At 39.8% G+C, this 26,625-nt stretch overlaps 2 protein-coding genes across 4 annotated transcripts in view; both read left to right on the plus strand.

Moving 5' to 3' along the window:
- KRBOX1 (KRAB box domain containing 1) lies at positions 1–6,441 on the plus strand. The gene is made up of 5 exons (XM_003809302.5): positions 1–116; positions 2,498–2,579; positions 4,874–5,000; positions 5,606–5,719; positions 6,187–6,441. The coding sequence occupies exons 2-5, from the start codon at positions 2,544–2,546 to the stop codon at positions 6,294–6,296; spliced, it is 387 nt and encodes a 128-aa protein (XP_003809350.1). The 5' UTR covers positions 1–116; positions 2,498–2,543; the 3' UTR covers positions 6,297–6,441.
- The window catches only part of GASK1A (golgi associated kinase 1A), a 122,542-nt gene continuing 101,520 nt past the window's right edge, over positions 5,604–26,625 (plus strand). For all 3 annotated transcript variants that reach the window (XR_004670525.4, XR_004670526.3, XM_055109744.2), the window contains exons 1-2: positions 5,604–5,719; positions 7,487–7,577. Coding sequence is in view for 1 of the 3 variants with exons in the window: in XM_055109744.2 (XP_054965719.1) it covers positions 7,500–7,577 (78 nt within the window). In the remaining 2 variants the exon portion in view is untranslated. The remainder of the gene's footprint in view (positions 5,720–7,486; positions 7,578–26,625) is intronic.

The raw sequence follows: 26,625 nt of genomic DNA on the forward strand, positions 1-26,625 counted from the left end.
GCACTTCCGGGGCCGCCTTCGTTTTTGTCGCGCGAGGTTTTGGTTTGTGAGGATCGGCGAGTGGCGCCCACCATCTCTGCTTGCTGAAAAGCTGCAGAGGCCGCCAGGAGCCCACGGTGAGCGGGTCTGAGGAGGACGGGAAACAGCCCCGAGGGAGGCGGGTGTGGCTACTGCTGGTATGGGGTCCTCATGCCGATCCCCGAGCTTGGCTCTGTAGCGTCGAGATGCGGCGCTGGCAGAGGCCTGGAACGCGGGCCGCAGGCTCCCACCCCCCTCGTTTCCCTGTACCCAGGGCAGCCCGTGGCCCACTCAGAGTCGGATACTGACACACATTCGCATGTTAACTTCGAAGCCCACAAAAAGTTTTAACTGTCCACACTCCAGAACCTTCTATCAACAGAACATGCCCCTCGGTCGCTCCAGCCCCCTTGTCTTTGCCCCGGATGCGGAAACCCCAACCCTCCCCCCAGCTTGTCAGTTTCCACGTTTTCAGTTGGTCCCTGAAAATCAGTTGGTGATCAGTTATTTTCGCCTGCCATAGTGTACACCAGTCTTGAAACTTGTTACTGTCGTAGAGCAACCAAAAATTTGAGAATACCGAATTGTATTCCCTACCCGTCCCCAGGATGTCCCATTTTGGAAAATATGGAGCCCTGCTCATAAGAATGTTAAATCTAAAAAGACTAATCGTATCCGTCATGCACCTAATGTGTGTCCAGTGTTTAACATAGTTTCCTATGTACAGGATTGGAGATGTCGAAAGATTTCTTGACCTCTTAACATTGTTCATTATATTCTTTTCTTTAGATTCTCTGAACTTTTACTCCACTGTCATAATTTAATTGTCAAGGTTCATAGGTTAACATTCGATGTCCCTGCCATTAGTCAACTATGTTGGGAGTGTGATTTGTTCTCCAATGTGGCTTGTTATTTATGCTTCATCTCCACATAGCTTTCCCCATAGGAAGACACTTCCATAGGGAGTGTTTTGTGTTTTGTAGGGTGGCCTCTGTTGTAGTTCTATTTCCAGATGATTTCCCTTTCACAGATTGTCAGCTGTGCAGATCAGACCTTTTTGCTTAAGTCCTTTTGTTTGATACGCTAATCCTATTAAGTATCCACTGTAAGGGACATTTACTGCCGATACAATGACAGTATCATGATTTTAGAGAATTAGATTCCACAATTACAAGGGTTAACTATTTACTTAGTATGAATCACTGCTTTTGTTACCCTTTCTTGGACAGAAACCATCCATGAATTTAGCAGCATTACTTGTGTAGGTTTACATTGTGTTTTCTTTTAAAGTACTTCTCTTTACACTCATAAATATTTCTCCTTACTGGACTCCCTGTTAACTTCCAAGATGCCTTTTCTGGCGTCTCCTGACAGCTGGTTCTCTGACACCTTCAGCTTCCTCTACCTTCCTGAATGGCTTTCTGGATTCACTAAGAAGAGTCATTGGAGGGAGGGGCAGTGCACTGGCTTTATAGTGTTTTGTCTGATGCTGTTGCAGTACCCTAAGACTTACAGCAAACTGCAGATATGGAGTTGGAATGGAAGTTGTTTTTAAGGTCTATGAGTACATGCACTTTTATGTGTTTGTTTATATGCTTTTTGAATATCTCTGATCCAACTGTTGGCAGCTCTTTGTATTTCAGGTGTTGTCTTTAATGCATAAATATTGATGATTCACTCTTGAAAGGCAAAAGACTTACTTCCTAATGATGAACTAATTAAATGACCCAGAATGAGAGTTGGAACTAGTTTAGAAATGAAATTGTTTTGTTTCCTTATACTATAACATTTGGAACTTGAAGTATTTGGGACATGTTATGAAGTTGATGGATTCTTTTAATATGGTAATGTTTTCTTTCTCATCACCCACTCCAAACACCTTTATAAAACTGAATGAGTATCTTGTATTTAGGGGAAAAATAGTAGTAGGGAGACATCAAAATATTTCTGATAACTATTTTCAAAGTCTGTTCAACTTTCATTACTTCAGTCATAGAAACTGTCTTGTTCTAATATTAAGTAGCATAGGAGGAAAAACATGCTGAGGTCTTACAGTGTTTAATGGATTTCTTTTATATAACTCATTCCTATCTGTACTACATAACTCATTCTTATCTGTACTGTATGGATTTCAGGGATCTTAACTGTTTAGAATTCCAACTTTCTTTTCCGCCTATAACACTCTGTCCACTGTCTATCTTAGTTTCCTTTTCTGTTTCCTGTCCTGTGATGTATTCTATGGATTAGCTGAAATTATAGTTTTCTCAGTCCACTTTTTCATCACTCATTCCTTGGATGATTCTACCTCCTTTTTGCATTTCTCTGTATGCCTGCTATCTCGCCTTTGTGAGACTGATAATAAGCAATAACTAATGAACGGTTATTGATATAGCCTTCAAAACAGATGGGTCAGAGGTTGTATGTAGGACTTATGGTCAATAAAGTTATTATCGTTAATGTTTTTTTTCTTTACCTTCAGCACCTGAGACTTTTACCTTTACCCAGAAAGGAATAAAAGAGGTCAGATGATGACAGCTGTGTCCTTAACAACCAGGCCCCAGGTGAGCTGTTTTTTTCTATCTCTGTACATATCCCTGTGTGTATATACATATGTGTTTATTAGATACATACATAAAAATATCTATATTACACATTTACATATATAAAACATACTTTTATATATGTGTGTATATATACACACACACATTTCTCATTGAGGTTTAACTTACACAACACAAGTCTTAACAGTATAGCTCACTTTTTAGAACTATGTACACTTGTATGACCTCACTCATAGAAACACATAGAACATTATTAGCACCCCAAAAGGCCCCTTCATACTGCCTCCCAAGCAATCCACTGCTCATCCCAAAGTTAACCACTATTCTGACCTCTGTTACCATGGGAAAGTTTTGTTTGTTCTTGGACTTCGTATAAGTGGAATCATTAAACATGCATTCTTTTGTATCTGCCTTCTTTTGCTCAACGTTATGTCTGTGAACTTCACTGACGTTGTTGCACACAGCAGTGATTTGTTCTTTTTCACTACTGAGTAGTTTTTCATTTTGTGATAATAGCACATTTTATTCATTCTATTGTGGATGGACTTTTGGTTGTTCCCATTTTGGGCTACCATGAATAAGAATGCAGTGAACATTCTTATCTTTTTGTGGACATAGATGCTTATTTCTCTTGGGTATGTCTCTGTGAGTAAAATTTTAGCTCATAGGGTATATATACATTTGGTTAGTTTAGTAGATACTGCCCAACAATTTTCCAAAATGATTATTCCAATTTATATTTCTGTCAGCCGTGTACAGTTGCTCCACATCCTTACCAATACTTGTTGTCGCTCGTTTGCAGTATCTCATTGGGGTTTAAAAAATCTTCTCATTTCTAGTAAGCAGTGATGCTGAGCACCATTTCATAGGTTTATTGGCATATCCTCTTATGTGAACTCCCTGTTCAGATATTTTTTCGTATTTTTTATTACACTGTACCTTTTTTCCTCCTAAGTTGTATTGTTTCTTATTTATTGTAAGTCCTTTGTCAGACATATGTGTTATTAAGTAACTTCTCCCAATCAGTGGCTTGCATTTTCACTCTCCTAATGGTATCTTTTGATTATAGATTTTACTTTCAATGAAGTCCAGTATATCAGTTTGTTTTGTATAAGAAATCTTTTCTTACTCAGACGTCATCAAGATGTTCTTCTGTGTTTTCTTCTAGAAGATTTATTGTTTTACCTTTATACTTAGGTGTGTGATTCATCTCAAATTAAAGGTGTGAGGCATGGGTCAAAGTTCTTTTTCCCCTCATATACATATCCAATTGATTCAGGATTATGTATTGAAAAATCTGTCTTTTACCCACTGAATTGCTCTAGTTACTTTGTCATACATTTGGTGAACATATATGTCTGTGTCTGTTTTTAAAATCCCTATTCAGTTCTATTAGTTGAATTTTCTGTCTGAACCAGTATTCCATGACACTCACTGTTGGTGAGTTACATGGAATTTTGCAACACAACGTAACATGGAGGGCTTTTCTCCAAGGTAATTAAAAATACATAAAAATGGTAATTGACAAAACATTCTTTGGCACTTGGCTCATAGGTTCCCTTAATCTCATACTCCATGTTAAGACCATTTCCACTAGAGCTCTATTTCTGAAATACAGAGCTTGACTCCAGGGCTTAAAAACTTGAAATAGACACCTTTTTAGGCCTATCTTGAGCCTTATGCACCAAGTTGGTCTAGACCCTAGCCTTTCTCAAGTAAGCAGTATTTTCCTACGTTTCTCTAACCTCACTACCTCTGCATGAAGACAGGCTGCGGGTGGGAGTTCATTGACTGATCAGAGAGCTTTGTGCTTGGGGTAGTGGGCAAGGAGACAGGCAAGAAAGAAGGATTAGAATGAAAGTAGAATTGGAAAATGGAGTAATATGAGTAACCCAAATAATCACTGGGATATATACAAATTAGGGAGGGGCTTAGAGCTAAGCTGACAGCTATGTTCAGGGGTCAGTTCTCCTTCCACAAGTGCACTTCTGTGATCGGGCCCAAGCCCAGCTTCTATGCAGCAGCTTCAGTGTCTGTGGAGGTCACATGTTTAGAAGCTCATAGTGGAGGTGTACTTGTTTCTCACTGGGAAAATATGCTGAACTCTGACTGGCTACTTTAATTCTGCATCTTCTTCCTCCACACCTAAATTTTACACAAAAACTCTGTAGGCACGTGAAGGACCCAATACTGAATACGTATCATTTGTAGATGCCCTTCTCAGGTCTCTCATTGGCAGATTTGACCATCACCAAAGTACTGAGGTCTGGGAAAGTAGGAACTTGTCGTTTCAGGAATCAGTGGCTTTTGAGGACGTGGCTGTGTACTTCACTACGAAGGAATGGGCCATCATGGTGCCTGCCGAGAGGGCCTTGTACAGGGATGTGATGCTGGAGAACTATGAGGCTGTGGCCTTTGTAGGTAAGGCCTCTCTGCTGCTGGTTTCTGCTTGGGCCCTCAGGTTGAAGGGCTCTTTTATAATTATTAGCTGACCCCAAATAGCGATGTCAAAGGTTGCCAGGTATAGAAAGCCCTGGTGTCTATTGACTTGCGAAAGGCTTTCCTTCTTTTTCTAGCGTAAAAGCTACCCTCCTTCCCTACCTGCCTCAGAGGTGATTCTGAGTACAGTAGGGCTTGAGCTATATCTTGATACCCTTAGCCTAGTATTGAACCTCCAATTTATCTTAAGAGAATGCAGCCACTTTGTCTCCCTCTGGGAGTTACTCCTAGGAGCCATTTGTCTTTTTCCCATAGCGGGAGATTTTCATCCTCTGACAAAGAAGGTAAAAAATCTTGTTGCCCTTTAAATAGAAATATGCCTTCCAGGGTATTTCAGGCTTCCTCGGAAGAACCATCCTGACTCTTCTTCCCAGGATCCCTCCCGGTACCTCTTTAGGGTACCTCTCGTATAGCTCACCCGGGAATTACTCTCCTCACCTCCCTTGCTTGTTCTTGCAGCCACAGGCTTGAATTTGACCCCTATGACTATGCTCATTATTGTGTTATGTTTTCTTCTTTTCGAGCAGTGCCACCCACTTCCAAACCAGCTTTGGTCTCTCATCTGGAGCAAGGGAAAGAGTCCTGTTTCACCCAGCCGCAGGGAGTCCTAAGCAGGAATGACTGGAGAGCAGGCTGGATAGGTGAGTTAAGCAAGAGGGTTCTTCTCCAGCTTTGTCTCTTCCTTTGCCTTCATTTCATCAAAATGAAAGGTGTGTGTTCTCTGTGCCCAGCATCATGGAGTACACTGGGATCCTCGATCACATTTTTTCTGACCGGTGTGTTATTCATAGCTTCCCATCCCTTTAAAGCGTAGTACACAACACTCTGCTTCTGTATTTCACACACTGGGATGCTTTTATCCCTTGGGGATATGTAGAACAGTTTTTCTACATACTTTACTGGTTATTTGTGATCATTTTTTTCCAGTTTCTCCAGTTTTACAAAATTGATAAACTTGGTGCAGTATTATCTTGTTCACTGACCAACAGAACAAGTAGAAAAATTTATTTTTGTTTTTCATGAGAACTAATATATTAACAATTTTAAATAATTTTTTTATACTGAAATATTTTAAGCTTACAGTTGTTATGATTTTCCTCCTCTCTAGGATACTTGGAACTAAGAAGATATACTTACTTAGCTAAAGCAGTGTTACGTAGAATAGTATCAAAAATTTTTCGAAATCGTCAATGCTGGGAAGACAGGAGAAAAGCTTAATTCTTGACATTTAAATACCAGTTTTCCAAGTAAGGAGTTGATGTAAGAGCCACCTTAAACGATGTCAAATACACATTTTCTTTTTCTGTAGACTGGTAGATTTAATGTTTTTCATTCATTAAAATAACTCATTTTGATGTACAAAGCAGGCTCTCATGTCCTTTTTTAAACAGCTTTGTGGAGATATAATTCACAAATTATATTTAAATACAATTATATTTAAATACAAATTATATTTAAATACAATTTACCCATTTAAAGTATACAATTAAGTGGTATTTAGAATATTCACAGAGTTGTGCAGGCATGCCACAGTCTACTTTTAGATCTTTAGAAACCTCTATCTGTTAAGAATCATCACCATACCCGTCCCCAACTCTTGGTTTTAGGCAACTACCTATCTACTTTTTGTTTCTATAAATTTCCTTGTTAGGGATAGTTGGTATTAATGCAGTCATACAATACGTGGCCTTTTGCCACTGGCTTTCACTTAATGTAATGTTTTCAAGGTTAATCCATTTTGTAACATGCATCAGTATAGTAGTATACAAGTTACAATGCAAATATGTTTTCTCATGGGTACATACTCTAGATAGATACTTGTTGGATCTTACAGTAACTCTTTGTATAACATTTCGAGGAATGCCAAAACTTTTTCCGAAGTGGCTATACCAATTTACATTCCCTCCAGCAATGTATGAGGGTTCCTAATTCTTCACATCCTCACCAACACTTAATATTGTCTACTTTTTTGGCTGTAGGCATCCTGGTGATGTGAATTGCTGTCTCATTGTAGTTTTTATTTGCATTTCTCCAGTGGCTAATGACACTGAGAGTCTTTCAATGTGCTTACTGGCCATTTATGTATCCTCTTTGGAGAAATGTCTTTTCAAACTCTGCACATTTTAAAATTGGTTACTTTTCCTTTTATTTTTGTGTTTTAAGGGTTCTGACATCTGGATACTAAATCCATATCAGATACATGGTTTACAAATATTTCATCCCATTTTGTGAATTGTCTTTTCACTTTCCTAATACTGTCCTTTGAAGCACAACAGTTTTGAATTTTGATGAATTTCCTTGTATTTTCTATATAAAAAATTATGTCATCTGAAAATAGAGTTTTACAAACTCTTCCTTTCTAATCTGAATGCCTTTTACTTTTCTTCTTGCTTAATTACTCTGGCTAGAACCTTTAGCACAATGTTGGATACAAGTTGCAAGAGTGGACATTCTTGTCTTATTCTTAATCTTACGGGGAAAGCATTCAATCTTTTACCAGTAAGTATGATGTTAGCTATGATTTTCTTATAAATGCTCTTTATCAAGTTATCAAGTTGCCAATTTGTTGAGTTTTTGTTGTAGAAGAGTGTTAAAGTTTGTGAAATGATATTCTGTGACTGATAAATTTGGTTCTTTCCTGTATTAATATGGTATACATTACATTGATTGATTTTGGTGTGTTGAACCCCACCCTCCATTCCTTGGATAAATCATAGTCAATGATGTACAAGCCTTATACTGCTGGATTTCGTTGGCTAGTCTTTGGCAAAGACTTAGTTAGTGACATTATGATTCATGAGTGAAGTTATTTTGGGTGGTGGGTTAGATATGCATTCTCCAAATCCAATACTATTTTCTCTAACTATTGTATGTATATTATCTTTCCCAAGTAAGTTACAGGCTTTCTGACAGCAGGAATAATGTAATACTTTTCTCATTTATGCCATAACACTTTATACAGAGTTATTTGATATTTTTTGTTGTTTTTCACTTAATTAAGAGATTCTCTCCTAACTTTATGCCTCCCAATTATGTTTCCATTCTTTCCCTACTGTATCTGAGCCCTCTGTTTCATGTTCCCATCCTTATTGGTTGTCGGTATTTTTACACTACTACTCATTCCCATGGCCCATGACCTTCCCTTTTTGATTCCTCCTATCTTCTTAGCTACCTTTTCATCTTGAACTCTCTTTGGACTTCTAAACTCTGATAAAGCTTTCTCTTCCCTCTTGGGATTCAGGACTTTTCCTTATCTCACTTTATTCCCTAAATGCTCTAAAGGCATTTCAGGTGTGGTGGCTCACATCTATAACCCCTGCTACTTGGAAGGCTGTGGCGGGAGGATTGCTTGAAGGTAGGAGTTTGAGACCAGACTGGGCAACATAGTAAGACCCCCATCTCTGAAAACATACCATTAGCCAGGTGTGGTGTTACATGCCTGTAGTTCCAGCTACTCAGGAGGCTAAGGCAGGAGGTTGCTTGAGCTCAGGAGTTCAAGGCTTCAGTGGGCTGTGATCACCCTACTATACTCAGTCCTGGGTGACAGAGTGAGACCTTGTCTCTTTAAAGAAGAGCATTTTATAAGGACACGAAAGCTGTGTAATAATAGGACATATTAATCTTACTTGCTGATTAGTTCAGGCAAACTATGGCCCATAGGCCAAAATCTGTCCCACCACCAGTCTTTTTGTGTATGGCCTGTGAAATAAGAATGGTTGAATTTTTTAGTGGCTGAAGGAAGTCAAAAGAAGAATATTTTGTAACACATGAAAATTATTTGAAATTCAAATTTCAGTGTCTATAAATGAAGTTTTATTGAAATACAGTTATGTTCATTCGTTATGTATTGTCTATGGCTGTATTCACATTACAATGATAGGATTGAGTACTTGCAACAGAAATTATATGGCCTGAAGAGCCTAAAACATTTACTATCTAGTTATTTACAAGAAATGTTTGCTAACTTCTGGTATACTTCCCTCTGGCATTGCTGAGAGGTGGTATTTGTATGTATTTCTTCTTCTCTAATCAGGTGGAAAAACCTCGGCTGAGAATGAGCATCTGACATCAAAACAAATAATTTCTGATAAACACAAATCTTGTGGCATGGTATCAGGTGAATATCTGAGAGGGGGACCTGATATTAAAGATAATTTGCAGATCAGAGGGCAAGTTAGAGAGACATAAAATAAATTTCACAAGGGATGAAATGAATAAAAATGAGAAAGATTCTGTGAAGGAGATAATCAGTAATGAGAAACTTCATATAGAAAATACAAGCCATTCACAAAAGAAATCAGAAAGAAATATTAGTGTTAGTTCTCAGCATGAAACACATCTGCAAGGACCAGGTATACAGATTTTCTATAAATTTGATGTGTGGGACAAACATTGCAGTCACAGTTCAGACTTTTTTCAACGTCAGGAAAACTACACTAGAGCTCCCCCAAATGCCGTCTCCACTTCTCTCCTCCTTTCTGTGATCTTTCCTGGACTTACATAGGCCCTTTGCCCTTTGTAAATTTCATACTGCCTTTTACATTCAGTCTTACATGGACCCTCCTCCACTTTGCATTGTTACCTTTCTGTAGATGGACACAGCACGCTTGCTGCTCAATTGTACACCCTGTGGTGGACGTAGGTTTCTGTTTTTGTCTGTTGTAGCAAGGGCAAGAAGCAACGATTAGGTGAAAAAAGGTCAGGAAATATGAATACATTTCCACTGTAAATGTAGAGCATGACCATTTGAGTACATTATAAGAATGGCAGAAATGAGTGATTTCACTCAACTCGGGAAGAGAAGGATTCAAATAGAAACTGAAGATATTGCTGCCAGAAATGGACTTTTTAGAGAGGTGTTTATGCCTTGACCTCATAGGAGGCTGTAACATAGTAGTAAATGGGAACTGGTCCTCAGTTTTACTTTTTCAGGGTTGATTTCATCTGGGGTGCCACATTGAATGAATACTAGCCACTGAGTTCATTTGACGTTTCACAGGAGACTGAATTGTTAAACAAAAAGTCAGTTTATGGCTGGGCATGGTGGCTCAGACCTATAATCCCAGCACTTTGGGAGGCTGAGGCAGGAGGATCACTGGAGGCCAGGAGTTCAAGACCAGCTTGGGCAACATAGCAAGACCCCCATCTCTACAAAAAATTAAAAAATGAGATGGGTGTGGTGGTGCACACCTGTAGTCCTAGCTACTCTGGAGGCTGAGGCGAGAGTACCATTTGAGCCCAGGAGTTTGAGGCTGCACTGAGCCGTCATCATGCCATTGCTCTCTAGCTTGGGTGACAGAGCAAGACCTTGTCTCCAAAAAGTCAGTTTCTTATTTTCCATATGGGGACTTCTTTTCTAGGTCCAAAGGAATAATTTGCTGTCTACTTTTCATGTGTCTGTCTTTTCTTCCCTCCATAACTGGGTCAAGCAGTGTTATTTATGAAAAAGGTGTATAAGCTTTTGTAGGTTGACTGCTTCCAGATGACATTTTCAGTAACAGGGTCATGAATTACCTCCCTTTCCCTTGTCTCCCCTTTGCAAATGTTACCCTTTGTTGTAGGCAAAGGTTATGCTTTGCAAAGGTTACCCTTTGTTATAGTCAAAGGTTACCCTTTGTTATAGTCAAAGGCTATGCTTGGCCAGAAGCTACAGTTTAGAAAAATGTAAGCGAGTTAGATGTTGATGACTTTGAGCCAGAATAGTCACAACCTATTTAGAGATCGTTTTGTCCAAGGTTAGAAAGTATGAACTCAGAACAAGGTCTTGTAGCTGAAAGCAGCATTGTCACTTAGAGAAATGGTCTAGAGGAGACATACTGTGAGCTGAGAAAAGAAAGAACCTCAGTTAATGGAGTCCACAGATTTATTTAAACAGCAAAGAGGTTTGGGAACCCCAGGATGAGGAGCATCAATCCAGAGAGCAAGAAGAAACATCCCTGGAGGGCCAGGCTGTGGTATTTATGGCCTGAGTGCATTATTGGTAACTATATTGCAGATGATGAATGATGGGTAATGCATCCATGGACTGTTTCTAGATATCTGGCAAAAAGGAAACTTGTCCTTAGATCTGTTCATAAGATTGAGAGGTTACCAGGCCAAGAAGAAGATAAAGGAGACTGAGTACTCACATGAAACAGTCTCACCCACCTGTATATTAAGCTCAGACCAACTGGATTATGTTAATCTCCTTTATTTGTAATTACCAGCCTGCATGGAACTCCTTGTGTCTGGGGCATATTGGGCCATCCAGACATAGTAGGGAGCTGAAAATATTTAGCATGATGTCAATTGAGGGTTACTCTAAGAATTAATGTTGAAGAGGTGAACAGCATTTAAATTACTAAGAAGCTGGTATGCCATGCTAATGAGATTGACTTTATTCTTGCCAGGGGAAGCTGATCAGGAGTTTAAAGCAGGGCTATACGTATAGTTGATCTGCTTTCTAGCAAGGTCATTGACGGCATGGGAAGAATTAAGGATTGGTAAAATAGGAGCCAGGCAAAATAGATAGACCAGCAGTTCCGAGTTCCGACCAGCAGTTCCAAAATGGGAGTCTGTGGACTAGGGAAAGTCCATGGTAAAATTTCCACTAATTTGAAGTTAGAAAATGAAGGAAATGTGGTAGAAATCTATGTATATATGAGGTGTATATGTATACATAAGATGACCCACAGTTCTTGGAAACTTACACATTGTCATTCTTTCTCTTTTTGGCATAAAAATTATCTTTTATGAAGTAATCGTAAGCCTTGTATGCTTTTGTTATAGTTATGCATTGGTTTTTGATGCCCTTTATTGGAAAATAAGATGATGGCCATGCCATATTTCTGTTCCTTCTGTCCACCATTCATGTTTTAAAAACTGTTTTGTGAAATAAAAAAGATAGCTAACCAGTCTTGTATTAGGGTTCTCTAGAGGGACAGAACTAATAGGATATATGTATACACGAAAGGGAGTTTATTAGGGAGAATTGGCTCACACAATCACAAAGCAAAGTCTCATAGTAGGCAGTCTGCCAGCTGGGGAAGAAAGAAGCCAGTAGTGGCTTAGTCTGAGTCTGAAAACCTCAAAAGCAGGGAAATCGACAGTGCAGCCTTCATTCTGTGGCCAAAGGCCCAAGAGCCTCCAGCAAACCACTGGTGTAAGTCCAAGAGTCTAAAGGCCGAAGAACCTAGAGTCTGATGTTCAAGGGCAGGAGGAACAGAGGGAAGCATCCAGCACAGGAGAAGGATGAAAGCCAGAAGACTCAGCAAGCAAAGATCCCACCTTCTGCCGCCTGGTTTGTTTTAGCTGTGCTGGCAGCCAGTTGGATGGTGCTCACCCACATTGAGGGTGGGTCTTCCTGTCCCAGTCTACTGACTCAAATGTCAGACTCCACTGGCAACACCCTCACAGACACACCCAGAAACAATACTTTACCAGCTGTGTAGGCATCCTTCAATCCAATCAAGTTGACACCTAATATTAACTATCACAAATCTACTAAGTTTTTCTGGATCATCTTTGGAAAATTGAGTGGGGGTTAAAACCAGGACTTTCTATACTGCCTCTGGTTAAGGATTAGTCTCCCACTCCCCCTACCGATCTTTCAGAGAGAAATAAATGCTTCTGTTGCACATTACTAACACATAACTCATGCCTCATGTAACTCATTGAATGGATCCCAAACTGGTATAAACCTTGTGTGAAATGAGATCACTGATCATATGCTTGGATGTCCTGGCAATGTAAAATGCTATATAAATTTTTAAACATTTATCCTCAATTTCTGTGCTTACAGACCAGTGAGAAAGAGTCCACAGATGGACACTAGCCCACAAACCACCCTTTGAATTGTAGGGCATTAGACTGTCTTATGGGTCAAATCAGGAGTCTGTCAGGTTAGTGGGTTGAACAGTTGAAAAGAATTTGTTGGCCCTACAGTCAGAGTACGTTGGGGCAAAAGGCACTGCTTTTCCTGGGATCTTGGGAGCTAAAGAGAACTCCATTAAGCCCTGGAGAGATAAGTAGTGTGATTGGACAAGAACTTGGGAGTGTAAAATTCTCAGAGGGATGACTGGAGCCATCAAGAACCCTTCTTAAATAACGTGCTTTTTTTGTTTGTTTGTTTGTTTTGATACTGAATCTTGCTTTGTTGCCCAGGCTGGAGTACAGTGGCGCAATCTCCGCTCACTGCAACCTCTGCCTCCTGGGTTCAAGCGATTCTCCTGCCTCAGCCTCCCAAGTAGCTGGGATTACAGACACCTGCCATCATGTCCCACTAATTATTGTATTTTTAGTAGAGAGAGGGTTTTACCATGTTGGCCAGGCTGGTCTTGAACTCCTGACCTCAGGTGATCCACCCACCTCAGCTTCCCAAAGTGCAGGGATTACAGGTGTGAGCCACCGCACCCAGCCTTAAATAAGGGTTTTTATTGTGTAATTGTGTTTTATGTCAACTATAATTTGTATTTCCCAGGTTGTTGCACTACAGTAAAGATAGGCTCTTAAATGAATTCGGAACATGTTGTGTAGGGGCTGCTGTGAAAAAAGTCTACAGAGTGAATTAAGGCAAAGTTGGCTAGGAGTCAAGCTTAGAAATCTCCAGTTTGGTACCCCCGCTCCCCGCCGGAGTGTCCAATTTGGTTTCATGGCCAAATCTCGATGTCCAGTTGTGATAGCATCAGTAGCTCTGCCTGCTGCTGGCAACCTTGAGTATCCTTAATGGGGTGCAGTGCACAATAGGCAAATGGTGGTGGGAAGCAGGTAGTAGAGAATGTTCAGAGTAAATTGCTGGCATGGCCTGCCATTTGCTACTGAGACCCAGATGTTTTGACGCCTCCCTTATGTGAGCAGTGGGCCTGTTATAAGGAACAGGGCTGTCCAGAAAGTCCTCTTCTCAATAATGGAAATAACACATAGTTACACTACCATTTATTACATTCTTACCATGAACCAGGTCCTGTGATATAGACTTTATATGCTTTATCTCAGTCCTACAGTAAGTGTGAGGTAAGGGGTTATTACTGTCAGCATTTTACAGATGCATACTGGGTATGAGTGGTCAGAATTCAAACCCAGAGAGCGATGCCAGAATCCATATGCTATTGTGATTGCACCACCTTTCTCACTCAGGTACCCCTACTGGTGCTTTGTAACCTAAGCTAGAATCTTTGAGGTCAGGGATCCCAAGCTTCTCTTTCCTACTTCTGTACCTGCAGTGCTGAAAGATATCCTAAGATCCTGCTCCCACACATGTATGGGCTGTAGCCAGCTACAGTCTTTGTCTATCTTCCCATGCTCAGGATTGGAAGTGGCTGAAGATCTTGCTCCTGAGCCTCTCTGGTGAGAGATCAGAAACTGAAAGGAAAAATGGGAGTGAGAGAGAGAGGGCTTGGGGAGAACAACTGCAGCCTTGATCACAGCTTGGGGTGGGGAAGAGGGTTAGCGTCCAGCCATGTTTGTTGGGAATGGATGGTACATAAATGAATGTATGTGTGAGGATCACATTGTATATGTAGCAGAGTCAACTGTTGAGATACGCAGGTGTGCGAAGTAGGTGGTAACCACTTGGACTTGCTGAAACTTGAATTAATTTTAAGCAATACACTTGGATCTCAGTTTCATTTAATTATGACACCGGTATTTTGTAGTCTGAGACTACGTAATTCATAGTGTGTTCATGTATTATGAATCTTTTTTTTTTTTTGAGACGGAGTCTTGCTCTGTCGCCCAGGCTGGAGTGCAGTGGCCTGATCAGCTCACTGCAAACTCCGCCTCCCGGGTTAACGCCATTCTCCTGCCTCAGCCTCCCGAGTAGCTGGGACTACAGGCGCCCGCCACCACGCCTGGCTAATTTTTTATATTTTTAGTAGAGATGGGGTTTCACCATGTTAGCCAGGATGGTCTCGATCTCCTGACCTCGTGATCCGCCCGCCTCGGCCTCCCAAAGTGCTGGGATTACAGGCGTGAGCCACCGCGCCTGGCCCTCATGTATTATGAATCTGATAGGACAATGAAAAGTGTATCACAGTGTTGTACCAATAAATTATAACTACTTTAAGCAAAATTTAAAGAAAAATAGACCTCCATACCTCCAATTCTGATACTCCAGTAGATCCCCATTTTTATTTCTCTATGTCCATTGCTAACCCTTGTTCATATGTATACATAATTGAATCATAACAGATAAACTGTTACGTGTTGTTTTCTTTTCATTACTATTATCTTAAGCATCCTCCCTTTCCCCCAATTCTGTATACCCTATAATTACTGTTTGTGATGACCCTTCTTTATTACCCTTGTGAGTACGCTTCTTTATTCCCTTTCCAAATTGTGAATTGTTTTAGGGTAGAAACTGTGTCCTTTTTTTTTTTTTTTTTTTTTTTTTTAAGACAGAGTCTCGCTCTTTCACCCAGGCTGGAGTTGGAGTGCAGGGGCATGATCTCGGCTCACTGCAGCCTCGACCTCCCAGGCTCAAGCAGTCATCCCACTTCAGCCTCTCCAGTAGCTGGGACTACAGGCATGCACCACCACACCTGGCTTAATTTTTGTATTTTTTGCAGAGATGAGATTTTGTCTTGTTGCCCAGGCTGGTCTTGAACTCCTGAGCTCAAGCAATCCACCCATCTTGCCTTCCAAGGTACTGGGATTGCAGGCATGAGCCACTGTGCCCAGGCAAGACTGTGTCTTAATTACATTCCCTGCCCCGATATCCATCCAGTTGGTGTTAGTTCATTTTTATTAAAATGCATTGATGGGCATTAGGACGTGTCTGTCTGTGAGCTGTTGTAAATAGTGTTGTTGTCAACAATGTCATGAATATGGTGTTTTTTCCCTTTCTTTTGAATGATTTGCTTGAAATAAATTCCCAGGAATGAGATTAACCAAATCCAAAAATATAATTATTTTATGTTTTAAAAACATGCTGCAATATTGCCTTTTTAAAAGATTGTACCAATTTACTCTGCTATTAGAAATGTATGAATACAGTACTTAATTTCAATCTTATCAACAGTAAATATTATAATTTAAAATTAAAAAAACTAATTGGTATAATTGTTTTTATTTCTATTTCTTTACTGTAATTGGTGAGATTGAATTTTTTTAGTTTACTAATTTTAATTCCACTGTGAAAAATTTCTCTGTGTCATGTGCCTTTTAATATAGTAAATTCTTAATGTTACTCCTGAGAATTTGAGATCTTTAATGCAATATATAAAAACCCATTGTTGGCCAGGTGTGGTGGCTCACGCCTGTAATCCCAGCACTTTGGAAGGCCAAGGTGGGGCGATCACCTGAGGTCAGGAGTTTGAGACCAGCCTGGCCAACATGATGAAACCCTGTCTCTACTAAAAATACACACATGCACACCCCCCACCCCCAAACACACACACAAAATTAGCTGGGCCTGTAACCCCAGCTACTTGGGAGGCCAAGGCAGGAGAATCGTTTGAACCAAGAGGCGGAGGTGGCCATGAGCCAAGATTGCGCCACTGCACTCCAGCCTGGGTGACAGAGCGAGACTCCATCTAAAAACAAAACAAAACAAAACACCCATTGTTAATCAATCTTCAGAAAAGTGATACCTACTCATTTCTACTTTATGCTATATTTAGCAAATATAACTTGATTTAAAAGCATCTAACCACCTGGAATTTTTTTTAAAAATACCTAAAAGTATTCCCATAAGTAAATAAGTATTCTGAGACCCATTGGTTTATGATGGCCCTCATAATCATGTGTTTAAATTCTAACATAAAATAGGATTGATTTCCAGGCTTTCTATTTTGCTCCATTAATCACTGAATCTTTTTTTTTTCTTCACAGCAGTATGTTAAACTATTATTAGTTACTTAGAGATTCTTTTAATTTTTGGTGGGACTATTATCCATTCATTGAGTATATTTCAAGTACATTTGTTTCAGCATTCTCTGTACTTTATTAAATATTTAAAATACTTCATAATTTTAAAGTGTAAGAATACATACCATGTAACCGTCACCCAGATTTAAAAAATGTTAATCTGGTATGCACTCATTTATTTTTCCACACTCTTTTGCTTTTTTCCAACTACTTAAACATTTTTAGAGCACTTTTAGGTTCACAGCAAAATTGAGAGGAAAATACAGAGATTTTCTATATACCTGTTACTCCAACACATGCGTAGCTTCCCCAGTTATTAACATCTCTTACCTGAGGGTACACTTACTGCAATTGATGACCCTACATTGACACATCATTATCACCCAATGTCTATAGTTTACCTTAGTGTTTGCTCAGCTCTGTTGCCCCGGCTGGAGTGCAGTGGCACAATCTCGGCTCACTGCAACCTCCGCCTCCTGGGTTCAAGTGATTCTTCCGCCTCAGCCTCCCCAGGAGCTGGGAATACAGGCATGCTCCACCATGCCTGGCGAATTTTTTGTATTTTAGTAGAGATGGGGTTTCACCATGTTGCCCAGGCTGGTCTCAAACTCCTGAGCTCAGGCAATCCACCCACCTCGGCCTCCCAAAGTGCTAGGATTACAGGTGTGAGCCATCGTGTCCAGCCTTGTTATAATAATTATTATATATATATGTATAAATTTTAGTACCATATAGAATATTTTCACTACCCTAAAAAAAAATCCTCTGCCCATACACATTTCTCATGGTTATATTGAGCTCATCAAATCTTAACATTGAAAAAGTGAGAGGGAACATTGTGTAACAGCATGAATATGAAGCATTATTGCGAAGTTCTTTTTCTCCCAATTTTACTGACTGACTTCTCCTTTACTTCATCTTTTATTGAAGCCAAGAATTGTGTTGATTACTGTGGGGATAGATCTCCACTGAGGAAAGAGCGCAAAGACCCTGCCTCACAATTATGAAGCTCAAAGAGCACTTGCCAGTTGTGAGGTCAAATTTGTGACCCCAAAAAACTAGTTTCTTCTTCCTTCCAAACAGAGGTAGATTTATAAAGTGGATTGGAGGGAGAGTTTGGGGAAAGTGATCCCTGCTACCTCTCTCCCTTCCTGGATAATTCAGGGGAAGAAGTGAGATGGGAGACCTAATCCTGTCAGGTCCTCAGCTGAGGTGACTGAACTGAGGGCCAAGTTCCCACATCTCTGGAGTTTGCTTATTATGAGCACCAGAACCAACAGGCTATGCTTCTGCAAAGATGTTGGGAAGGAATGGCAGGAGAGGCCATTTTTTCTTTTTGGTGGTGGTGGTTGTTGTTTGAGACAGAGTCTCGCTCAGTCGCAAGGCTGGAGTGCAGTGGCACGATCTCGGCTCACTGTAACCTCTGCCTCTCAGGTTCAAGTGATTCTCCTGCCTCAGCCTCCTGAACAGCTGGGATTACAGGCACCTGCCACCACGCCCAGCTAATTTTTGTATTTTTTGTAGAGATGGAGTTTCACCATGTTGGCCAGGCTGGTCTCGAACTCCTGACCTCAGGTGATCCACCCGCCTCAGCCTCCCAAAGTGCTGGGATTACAGGCGTGAACCACCGTGCCCTGCTATGAGAGACCATTCTTTGCTTGCCATGTCTTAGCCATGATTGTTTCTGCTAAGTGGAGTTTGGCATGGTGGGGGGTTACAGTGTTTCCAGTAGGCATAAGGTAGGCTATGGAAATGGGATCCTAAAGTGGTTTGGAAGACCTACAGACCTCTGTAGTGAGAGGAATCTATTAGAGCTGTTGGGGTAGTGAGAACAAGTGGCTTGCCTCAGTAGGACTGCCTATGCCAAGAAACTGCTCAGATCTAATGGGAACATGAGTCTAATAAGACATACCATGAAAGAATCTGCATTGCAGGCTATATTAGTCTGTTTTCACACTGCTGATAAAGACATACCCGAGACTGAGTAATTTATAAAGAAAAGAGGTTTAGTGGAGTCACAGTTATATATGGCTGGGGAGGCCTCACAATCATGGCAGAAGGCTAAAGGCATGTCTTACATGGCAGCAGGCAAGAGAAAATGAGGACCAAGCGAAAGGGTTTTCCCCTTATAACACCATGAGATCTTGTGAGACTTATTCACTACCATGAGAACAGTATGGGAAAAACCTCCCCTGTAATTAAATTATCTCCCACTGGGTCCCTCCCATAACACGTGGGAATTATGGGAGCTGCAATTCAAGATGAGATTTGGGTGGGGACACAGCCACACCATATCACAGGCCATCCATGCGAAGGAGCCAGCCACCAGACCAACAACTTGAAGGAAGGGGAATCCCTGAAATACAGTTTGAGCTGGAGAGTTATTGAGATGATACATAAAACAATTTCTTGACAGCACCATGTTTACTGGATTAGACTTTAATAAAGTTTTTTTTTTTTTGCTCCAGGCAGACTGAGGTCTCAGAAGTGTCTGTGCAGTTATAACAAAAACGGTAGTTTACTTTTACTGAGTTTTGTAGCACAATGAGAACTGAAACAACATTAATAGCAATGCTAGGAAGTGAGTTACGTTTTTATGAACTTCACTCCACCCCCAAAGTTGCAGCTAATAGAGATGTAATAGACCAGTTTTGTGTTTTAAAATGCCATTCAGAATGTTTCAGCTTAAGATGATGAGTTGAGCACAGACATCCAACTCTCTAACTCCCCACCCTTGTGGCCTGATATTGACCTGAAAAGAATAAAAGACTACATAAAGAGAAGAGAGTGAATCTCAACATACCACTTGTCTGAATCTGTTAGTGCTGCTATAGCAGAATACCTGAGACTGGGTAATTTATAAAGAACAGAAATTTTATTTGTCATAATCATGGAGGCTGGGAAGTCCAATTAAGGCACTGGAAGTTTTGGTATCTGGTGAGGGTGTGGTCTTTGCTTCAAAGATAGAACCTTGAACACTGCATCCTCTGGAGGGGAGAAATGCTGTGTACTCAGAAAGTGGAAGGGCAAAAGGGAACCAAACTTCTTCCATCAAGCCTCTTTATAATACCATTAATCAATTCCCTCATGACCTACACACCTCCCAAAAGACGCCACCCCAACATTGTTGCTTTGGGAATTAAATTTCCAACACGTGAATTTGTGGGACACATTCAGACCATAGCACCACTTTATTGCTTCTAATTGATGACTTTCTTCAGGCTGGTGTAGATGGGTCTGACTGAAGTCTTCTTTGAGAAAGACTCAAGACCTTTTCTGAGAAAGTTTACAGTAATTAGAGTATATCCACACAAGATTTTACTAATGTCCCTGAGTTTGGAGGCACTAGATAGGGCATGCTAAGTGACTATGGAGGAATCAAATGAGAATGTCAATACTTGTTGCAAAAGCCCAGTAGCAATAGAAGCTCTGCTAAACAAAGCCTAAGAAGGATAGGTCTTTTCTCTAACATGGAGGAATAGTAAAAGGAAAGAAACTACATACAACAAGGCCTAAGGTCAGTATGTGGTGGATAGGTGGCATCAAATACAAGAGAAACCACTGTGCTTCCTCAGTGATAGTTTTTGCCAAATTCTTTTTTTTTCCTGGGAGTGGGCCAGGTTTCTTTGTATGCTTTGTAATTTTTTGTTGTTGTTGAGAACAAGACATTCTGAATATTAACTCCAGAGTGGTAACTCTGGAAATTTGATTCTTTTACTACTTAAGAATTGTTTATTTTTGCTTGTTGAGTGCTGCAGCCATCCATTTGTGACTTTTCTGAACTATTTTTTGCAAGATGTGTATTCCTTATTTGTGGTCACTGAAGTTTCTCATCCATTATCGGTGGTCAGCCAGTCACCAAAACAAGACTGCCCAACCCCCTGGCCCCCGGGCAGTCTGTCCCTTCATTGAGCACTAACCTGGTTGTTTTAAGTATCTGATCAAGTTCCAGATTTCTGAATTAGTTGATTCCAATTGCTCTTTCCAGCCCAGTGGTTGCTTTGGTGGAGAGACCAACTCCTAGAGCTTCCTATGCCGCCATTTTGTGCGGTCACTTGTCCTCAATAATGTTTTACAGTTTTATGTGTAGCATTTTAAAGACCTTTGATAGATTTATTCCTAGATACTTGACATTTTAATGCTATTATAAATTGCATTGTGATAGGCAGAATAATGCCTCCCCCTAAATATATCCATGCCCTAATCTCTAGAACCCATGAATATATTGCCTTATACATATTACACATGGCAAAAGAGACTTTGTAGATGTGGTTAAGGTTAAGAACCTCGAGATGGGGAGATTATCCTGGATTATCTGCATGGGCCCAACCTAATCACCTGAGACCTTAAAACTGGAAATCCTTTCCTGACTATAGTCAGAAGGGTATGTGACTTCGGAAGAAGATGAAAGTGATGCAATGTTACTGGCTCTAAGAATGAAAGAAGGGATCCATAAGCCGGAAAAGGCAAGAAAATAGATCCTCCACTAGAGGCTCCAGAGATCAATACAGCCCTGCTGATACCTTGATTTTAGCCTGATGATACCTGTGTCAGACTTCTAATTTATTGAACTGTAAGATGATAAATTTGTCTATACATTTAAAACATTTTTAAAGCAGTAAGTTTGTTATAATTTGTTATGGCAGTGACAGAAAATAAAGTGGATTTTTAAAAATTTAATTTGGCCAGTGTTAATGTAGAAATATAATTGGCATTTTTATATTGAGTTTATATCCATCTATCTTACTAAACTACTAATTCTCATAATTAATTTGTAGATTACTTTAGACTTATATCATTTGTAAATAATCACAGTTTTGTTCTGTCTTTTAAATCCTCATACTTTTTATTTATTTCTCTTATTAAACTAGCTAGAACCTCTGGTACCGTGTTGAATAGCAGTGATGATAGTGGGCTTTCTTGCCTTATTCCCAATCTCAATAATTTCATTATTAAGTATGATCTTTACTGTAACTTTTTATTATTATTATTATACTTTAAGTTCTAGGATACATGTGCACAACATGCAGGTTTGATACATAGGTACACATGTGCCATGTTGGTTTGCTGCACCCATCAACTCGTCACTTACATTAGGTATTTCTGCTAATGCTCTCCCTCCCCCAGCCCTACTGTAACTTTTAATAAATATTCTTTATAAGATGAAGGGGAATCCCTCTGTTTCTAGTTTTAGCAAGGTTTTTTCCTTTCTTTTCTTTTCCTTCCTTCCTTCCTTCTCTTTTCTTTCCTTCTCTTTTCTCTCTTCTTTTCTTTCTTTTTTTTTTGAGACAGAGTCTTATTCTGTAGCCCAGGCTAGAGTACAGTGGTACAATCACAGCTCACTGCAGCTTCAGTCTCCCAGGCTTCAGTCTCCCAGGCTCAAGCAGTCCTCCTGTCCCAGTCTCCCAAAAGTTGGAACTATAGATACGTGTCACCATGCCCAGCTAATTTTTTTTTATTTTTAGTAGAGATGAAGTCTCACTATGTTTGTTGTCCAGGTTGGTCTTGAACTCCTGAGCCCAAGCGATCCTTCCTCCTTGGCCTCCCAAAGTGCTGGGATTAGAGGTGTGATCCACTGTGCCCAGCCAGTAAGGTTTTTTCCTTAATTTATAATTAGGAAAGAAAAGAAGGCTGAATTTTATCAGATGCTCTTTTGAAATCTATTGCGATGAACATAGGATTTTTATCCTTTAATCTATTAATGTAGCCAATTACATTGATTGATTTGTTATGTTAAATCTTTCATCCCTGAAATAAACTAATATTTGTAATGATATATTAGCTCCCTCTCCCCTTTTTAAAATTTGATGTTTGATTTACTATTTGTAAATATGTATACTATATAGTATTATATAGCAAACTTCCCTGTATTTACTACTTTACCTGCATCTCCAAATTTTGTTACCTTCGTAACAAATATGTATACTATATTGTATAGTATAGACTATTTTGGCATCCATGCTCACGAATGATATTGGGCTCTAAATTTTCTTTTTATACTGTCCTCATCGGGTTTTGTGCTATCAAGATTGTGATAGCCTCATACAATGAGTTGGGGAGGATATACCTTTTTCTTTCATTCTGTGGAAGACTTTATGTAACATTGGCATTGTTTTTTCCATATTAATTTTGTGGAAGCCCAATTGAATGCTTCTGGGTGTGGAGATTTCTTTGCAGGAAGATTTTAATTACAGATGCAGTCTATTTCATAGGAAGATTTCAGATTTTAAAAATTTTCTTTCTGTTGTATTTTTCTGAAAAAATTTTCATTTCCTGTTAAACTTGTAAATGTAGTGGCATAAAGTTATTCATATCATCTTATTTTATTTTTAATTATTATAGAATCTGCACTTATGTCTTTTTCATTCATGAAAAAGAGGTTATTTGTGACCTCTCATTTTTCTTGATCAATCTCACTAGAAGTTTATCCATGCTATTTGTCTTTTCAAAGGACTTTAAATTTAACTTTAATCTTCTTTATTGTATGTTTGTTTTCCCTTTTATTAATTTTTGCTCTCATTCTTTACTAACTTCTTCCTTCTATCCTTTGTTTTTGCTTTTCTTTTTCTAACTTGGGCTAGTGTTTAACTGTTTAGTTTTCCACCTTTTTATTTTTTAATATATGAGTTTAGGCTGTAAACTTCTCTGTATTTACTACTTTGTCTGCATCTCCAAATGTTGCTATCTTCATTTTCATTCAGTTCCAAAAATTTTCTAATTTATATTATGAATATATTCTTTGATCCATTTGTTATTTAAAAGTGTATTTCTTAATTTCAAAATACATGAGGATTTTCTAGTTATTTTTTGTAACTGATTTCTAGCTTGGCTGAATACTTTTAAAATAATATACTCTTATGATTTCAGTCCTTTGAAATATGTTGAGACTGTACAATGGACACTTAATTTTAAGAAATGTTCCATACTTTAAAACAATATATATATTTTGCAATTTTTGGTAGCAGTATTCTATAAAGATCCATCAGGCCAACTTTGTTTTATATTCTTCAAATCTCTTATACCTCGACTAATATTTGTCTGTTTGTTCTATCGTTATTTTAACCTCTCCTATTGCTTCTGGATGTGTCCGTGTTTCCTTGTTTGCTTGGTAAACTTGGAGGCCATGTTTTCGAGTCTGCAGAGGGCCTAATGAGTTGGAGCTGGCATGACTGAAATGTCAGTGGATGGGTAGGCTTCATGCCACTGTCTGTGGTCCTGAAATGTCGTGCTCAAGATCCATTTTTAATTTTTTCTCCTAACCTGGGGCAGCAGTGGTTCCTATGGATTCTTGCAGGGATTCTGAGACTGGGTAGGGGAAAGGTAACAAGTTGGGGAGAAAGGAGAGAGGAGAGAAACAGACAAGGGATCAGGAAAGCAGAGTTGCCAAAGGATTACCAGGGAGAAAAAAGAGAGGTTGTTATTTTGAAATGTTTTCAAATATTCCTGGTTGACAAAAAGGAAATTATTACTTTTGCAGAGAAAGTTTTGAGGGCTTTCCCCTATTGCTTCCCACAATACCCTCAAATGCTACCCTTGTGAAGATGGGTATTTTCTATCCCTCAAACACAACAGAAAGCTCAGCTTCTTGCTCTGTGAAGTCCAGAGGTGACCCTGCTCAGACTCCATGCACAGCATCCTGTTCTCTTTGGCTAGAATTCCTCTCCCCAACCCCTCATTTATAGTCCATCTGGAGAACTACTCATCCTAAACACTCTTTTGGCTCAGAAGCCCTGGAGGCCTTAGCTCATCAACTCAGGCAAGTTGAATTCCTCTTTCTCCTCCAGGTATCAAGAGAAGCCTGCTAACTCCTTTCTCATAGCTCTGGTTATATTATTCATGTTCATGACTGTCTGTTGCCCACCTACAGATACTTGCGGGCAGAGGACTGGTGTTCTAGTCATCTTTGTCACCCTAGCCCCATACACAATTATTGGCACATAGGAGGTACTTAATATGTATTGAATTGAGTGAGTGAAATGATTTCTGAAGTCAGTGGATATATCATATATTGGACAGTTGAATCACTTTTATATTAGTTTGCTCAAAAACATTTATTAAGCTCATTCTCCATGCCAAGCATCATGTTTGGTGCTAAGATTACATCTTTGAACAAACTGTCCTCATATTGTTCAGGAAAACCCCTAAGTAGATAGGCAGCCATATATGGTAGAAGACAGGAACTGTGACAAGAAATATATTTTTATAAATCCCACATTGAGAGTTCAGCTGGCAGTAAATAGGAGTAGGGTGGGGTTTGTGCAGGTTAAAGTCTATAAAGTGCCATGGCAAGAGGTTGAATTAGAGCCTGATTATGAAGTTAGGAGGCCCAAAACACAGTGGGCACATATTCACAGATCTTGTTGAGGAACAGATGGAGGGATCAACTGTGTTCACTGCCCTTTATTTATCTTATTTCTCTCTCCACCCCTGTGAAGCCAAGACATTATACAGTAGCTAGGAAAGACTCACGGCTGAATCTGGGCATGGAACAACTTCCATATGGAATGTTGGCCACTTGGTGGTGCTATTTGCTTCTTCAAATTCTCGTTATTTAAAATATTTCTTTCTTGTACCCTTGATTCTGGGATCAGCCTGGATGTGTCAAACCCTGCCTGCCAGGCTTAGAGCTCAGTGCATTTCTTCCCTTTTATTCCTGCTGATGGGATTGCTGGCCATGACCGGTGAGAGGAATCAAGGAACCCATTACTATGAGTTCTCAGGATTCATCTTCAAATCTCAAATGATATGGTCAGTTAAATCAAATTAAAAACAAGCTCTCGTTAAAAGCAAGTTAAAAACAAGCTTTTGACCTTGAGAAGAAATGATTGGTATTAGGAAGACTGTTGAGCTGATACTGCCCTTCATTCATTCTCTACCCTGGTGCTTGGATACAGGAGCAAAGTAAGAAAATAATCACAGCTTTATTGAGGGCTCTATGAGCAAGGCTTGGTGAGGATGGAAGAGAATGGAGCTATCAGTTGATGAGAACCTACTAGGTGTTGAGCTCCTTACATTCATTGCCTATTTAAAACTTTCTAACAACTTCATGTGTAAGCGTTGTCCCGATTTAAAAAAAAAAAATAGATGTGGAAACTGAACCTGGAGAAGGTGTGTAATTTGTCCAAGGTTGCACAGGCAAAGGGGCAAAATTCAGCTTTAAACCCAGGACTGTTTCCACAGCTCCAAGTTCCCTTTATTCATGGGATTTGTAAGATGGAACCCCTGCCACTGTAGCATTTATAACTTACTTTGGAGAATAAGATTCCTGAAAGTACGTTTAATAAAAAAAAAAGATGTCCAGCTATGTACGGCGGCTCACGCCTGTAATCCCAGCACTTTGAGAGGCAAAGGCGGGAGGATAGCTTGAGGCTAAGAGTTTAAGACTAACCTGGGCAACATGGCAAGACCCTGTCTCTAAAAAACAAAATTAGCCTGGTGTGGTGGCATGCACCTGTAGTCCAAGCTACTCAGGAGGCTAAGGTGAGAGGGTCGCTTGGGCCCAGGAGTTGGAGGCTGCAGTGAGCCATGATGGCGCCACTGCACTCCAGTGCAGAGTGCAGGCTACAGAATGAGACCCCGTCACAAAAAAAGAAAAGAAAAAAGACGCCAACAACTTAATATTAATGAAAGATATCTTTGCTGACATGTAAATGGTCACAATATATTGTTAAGTGAGAAAAAGCAAGCTTGAGACTAGCAAGGT

This window comes from Pan paniscus, chromosome 2, assembly GCF_029289425.2.
Source record: "Pan paniscus chromosome 2, NHGRI_mPanPan1-v2.0_pri, whole genome shotgun sequence".
In the NCBI taxonomy this organism is placed as follows: Eukaryota; Metazoa; Chordata; class Mammalia; order Primates; family Hominidae; genus Pan; species Pan paniscus.

Bases quoted from the DNA above. Each gene is read 5' to 3' on its own strand.
- KRBOX1 (XM_003809302.5), top strand. From the start codon at position 2,544: ATGATGACAGCTGTGTCCTTAACAACCAGGCCCCAG. The intron at 5,001-5,605 runs GTAAGGCCTCTC...CTTTTCGAGCAG, and splicing joins TGAGGCTGTGGCCTTTGTAG to TGCCACCCACTTCCAAACCA. The intron at 5,720-6,186 runs GTGAGTTAAGCA...CCTCCTCTCTAG, and splicing joins CTGGAGAGCAGGCTGGATAG to GATACTTGGAACTAAGAAGA.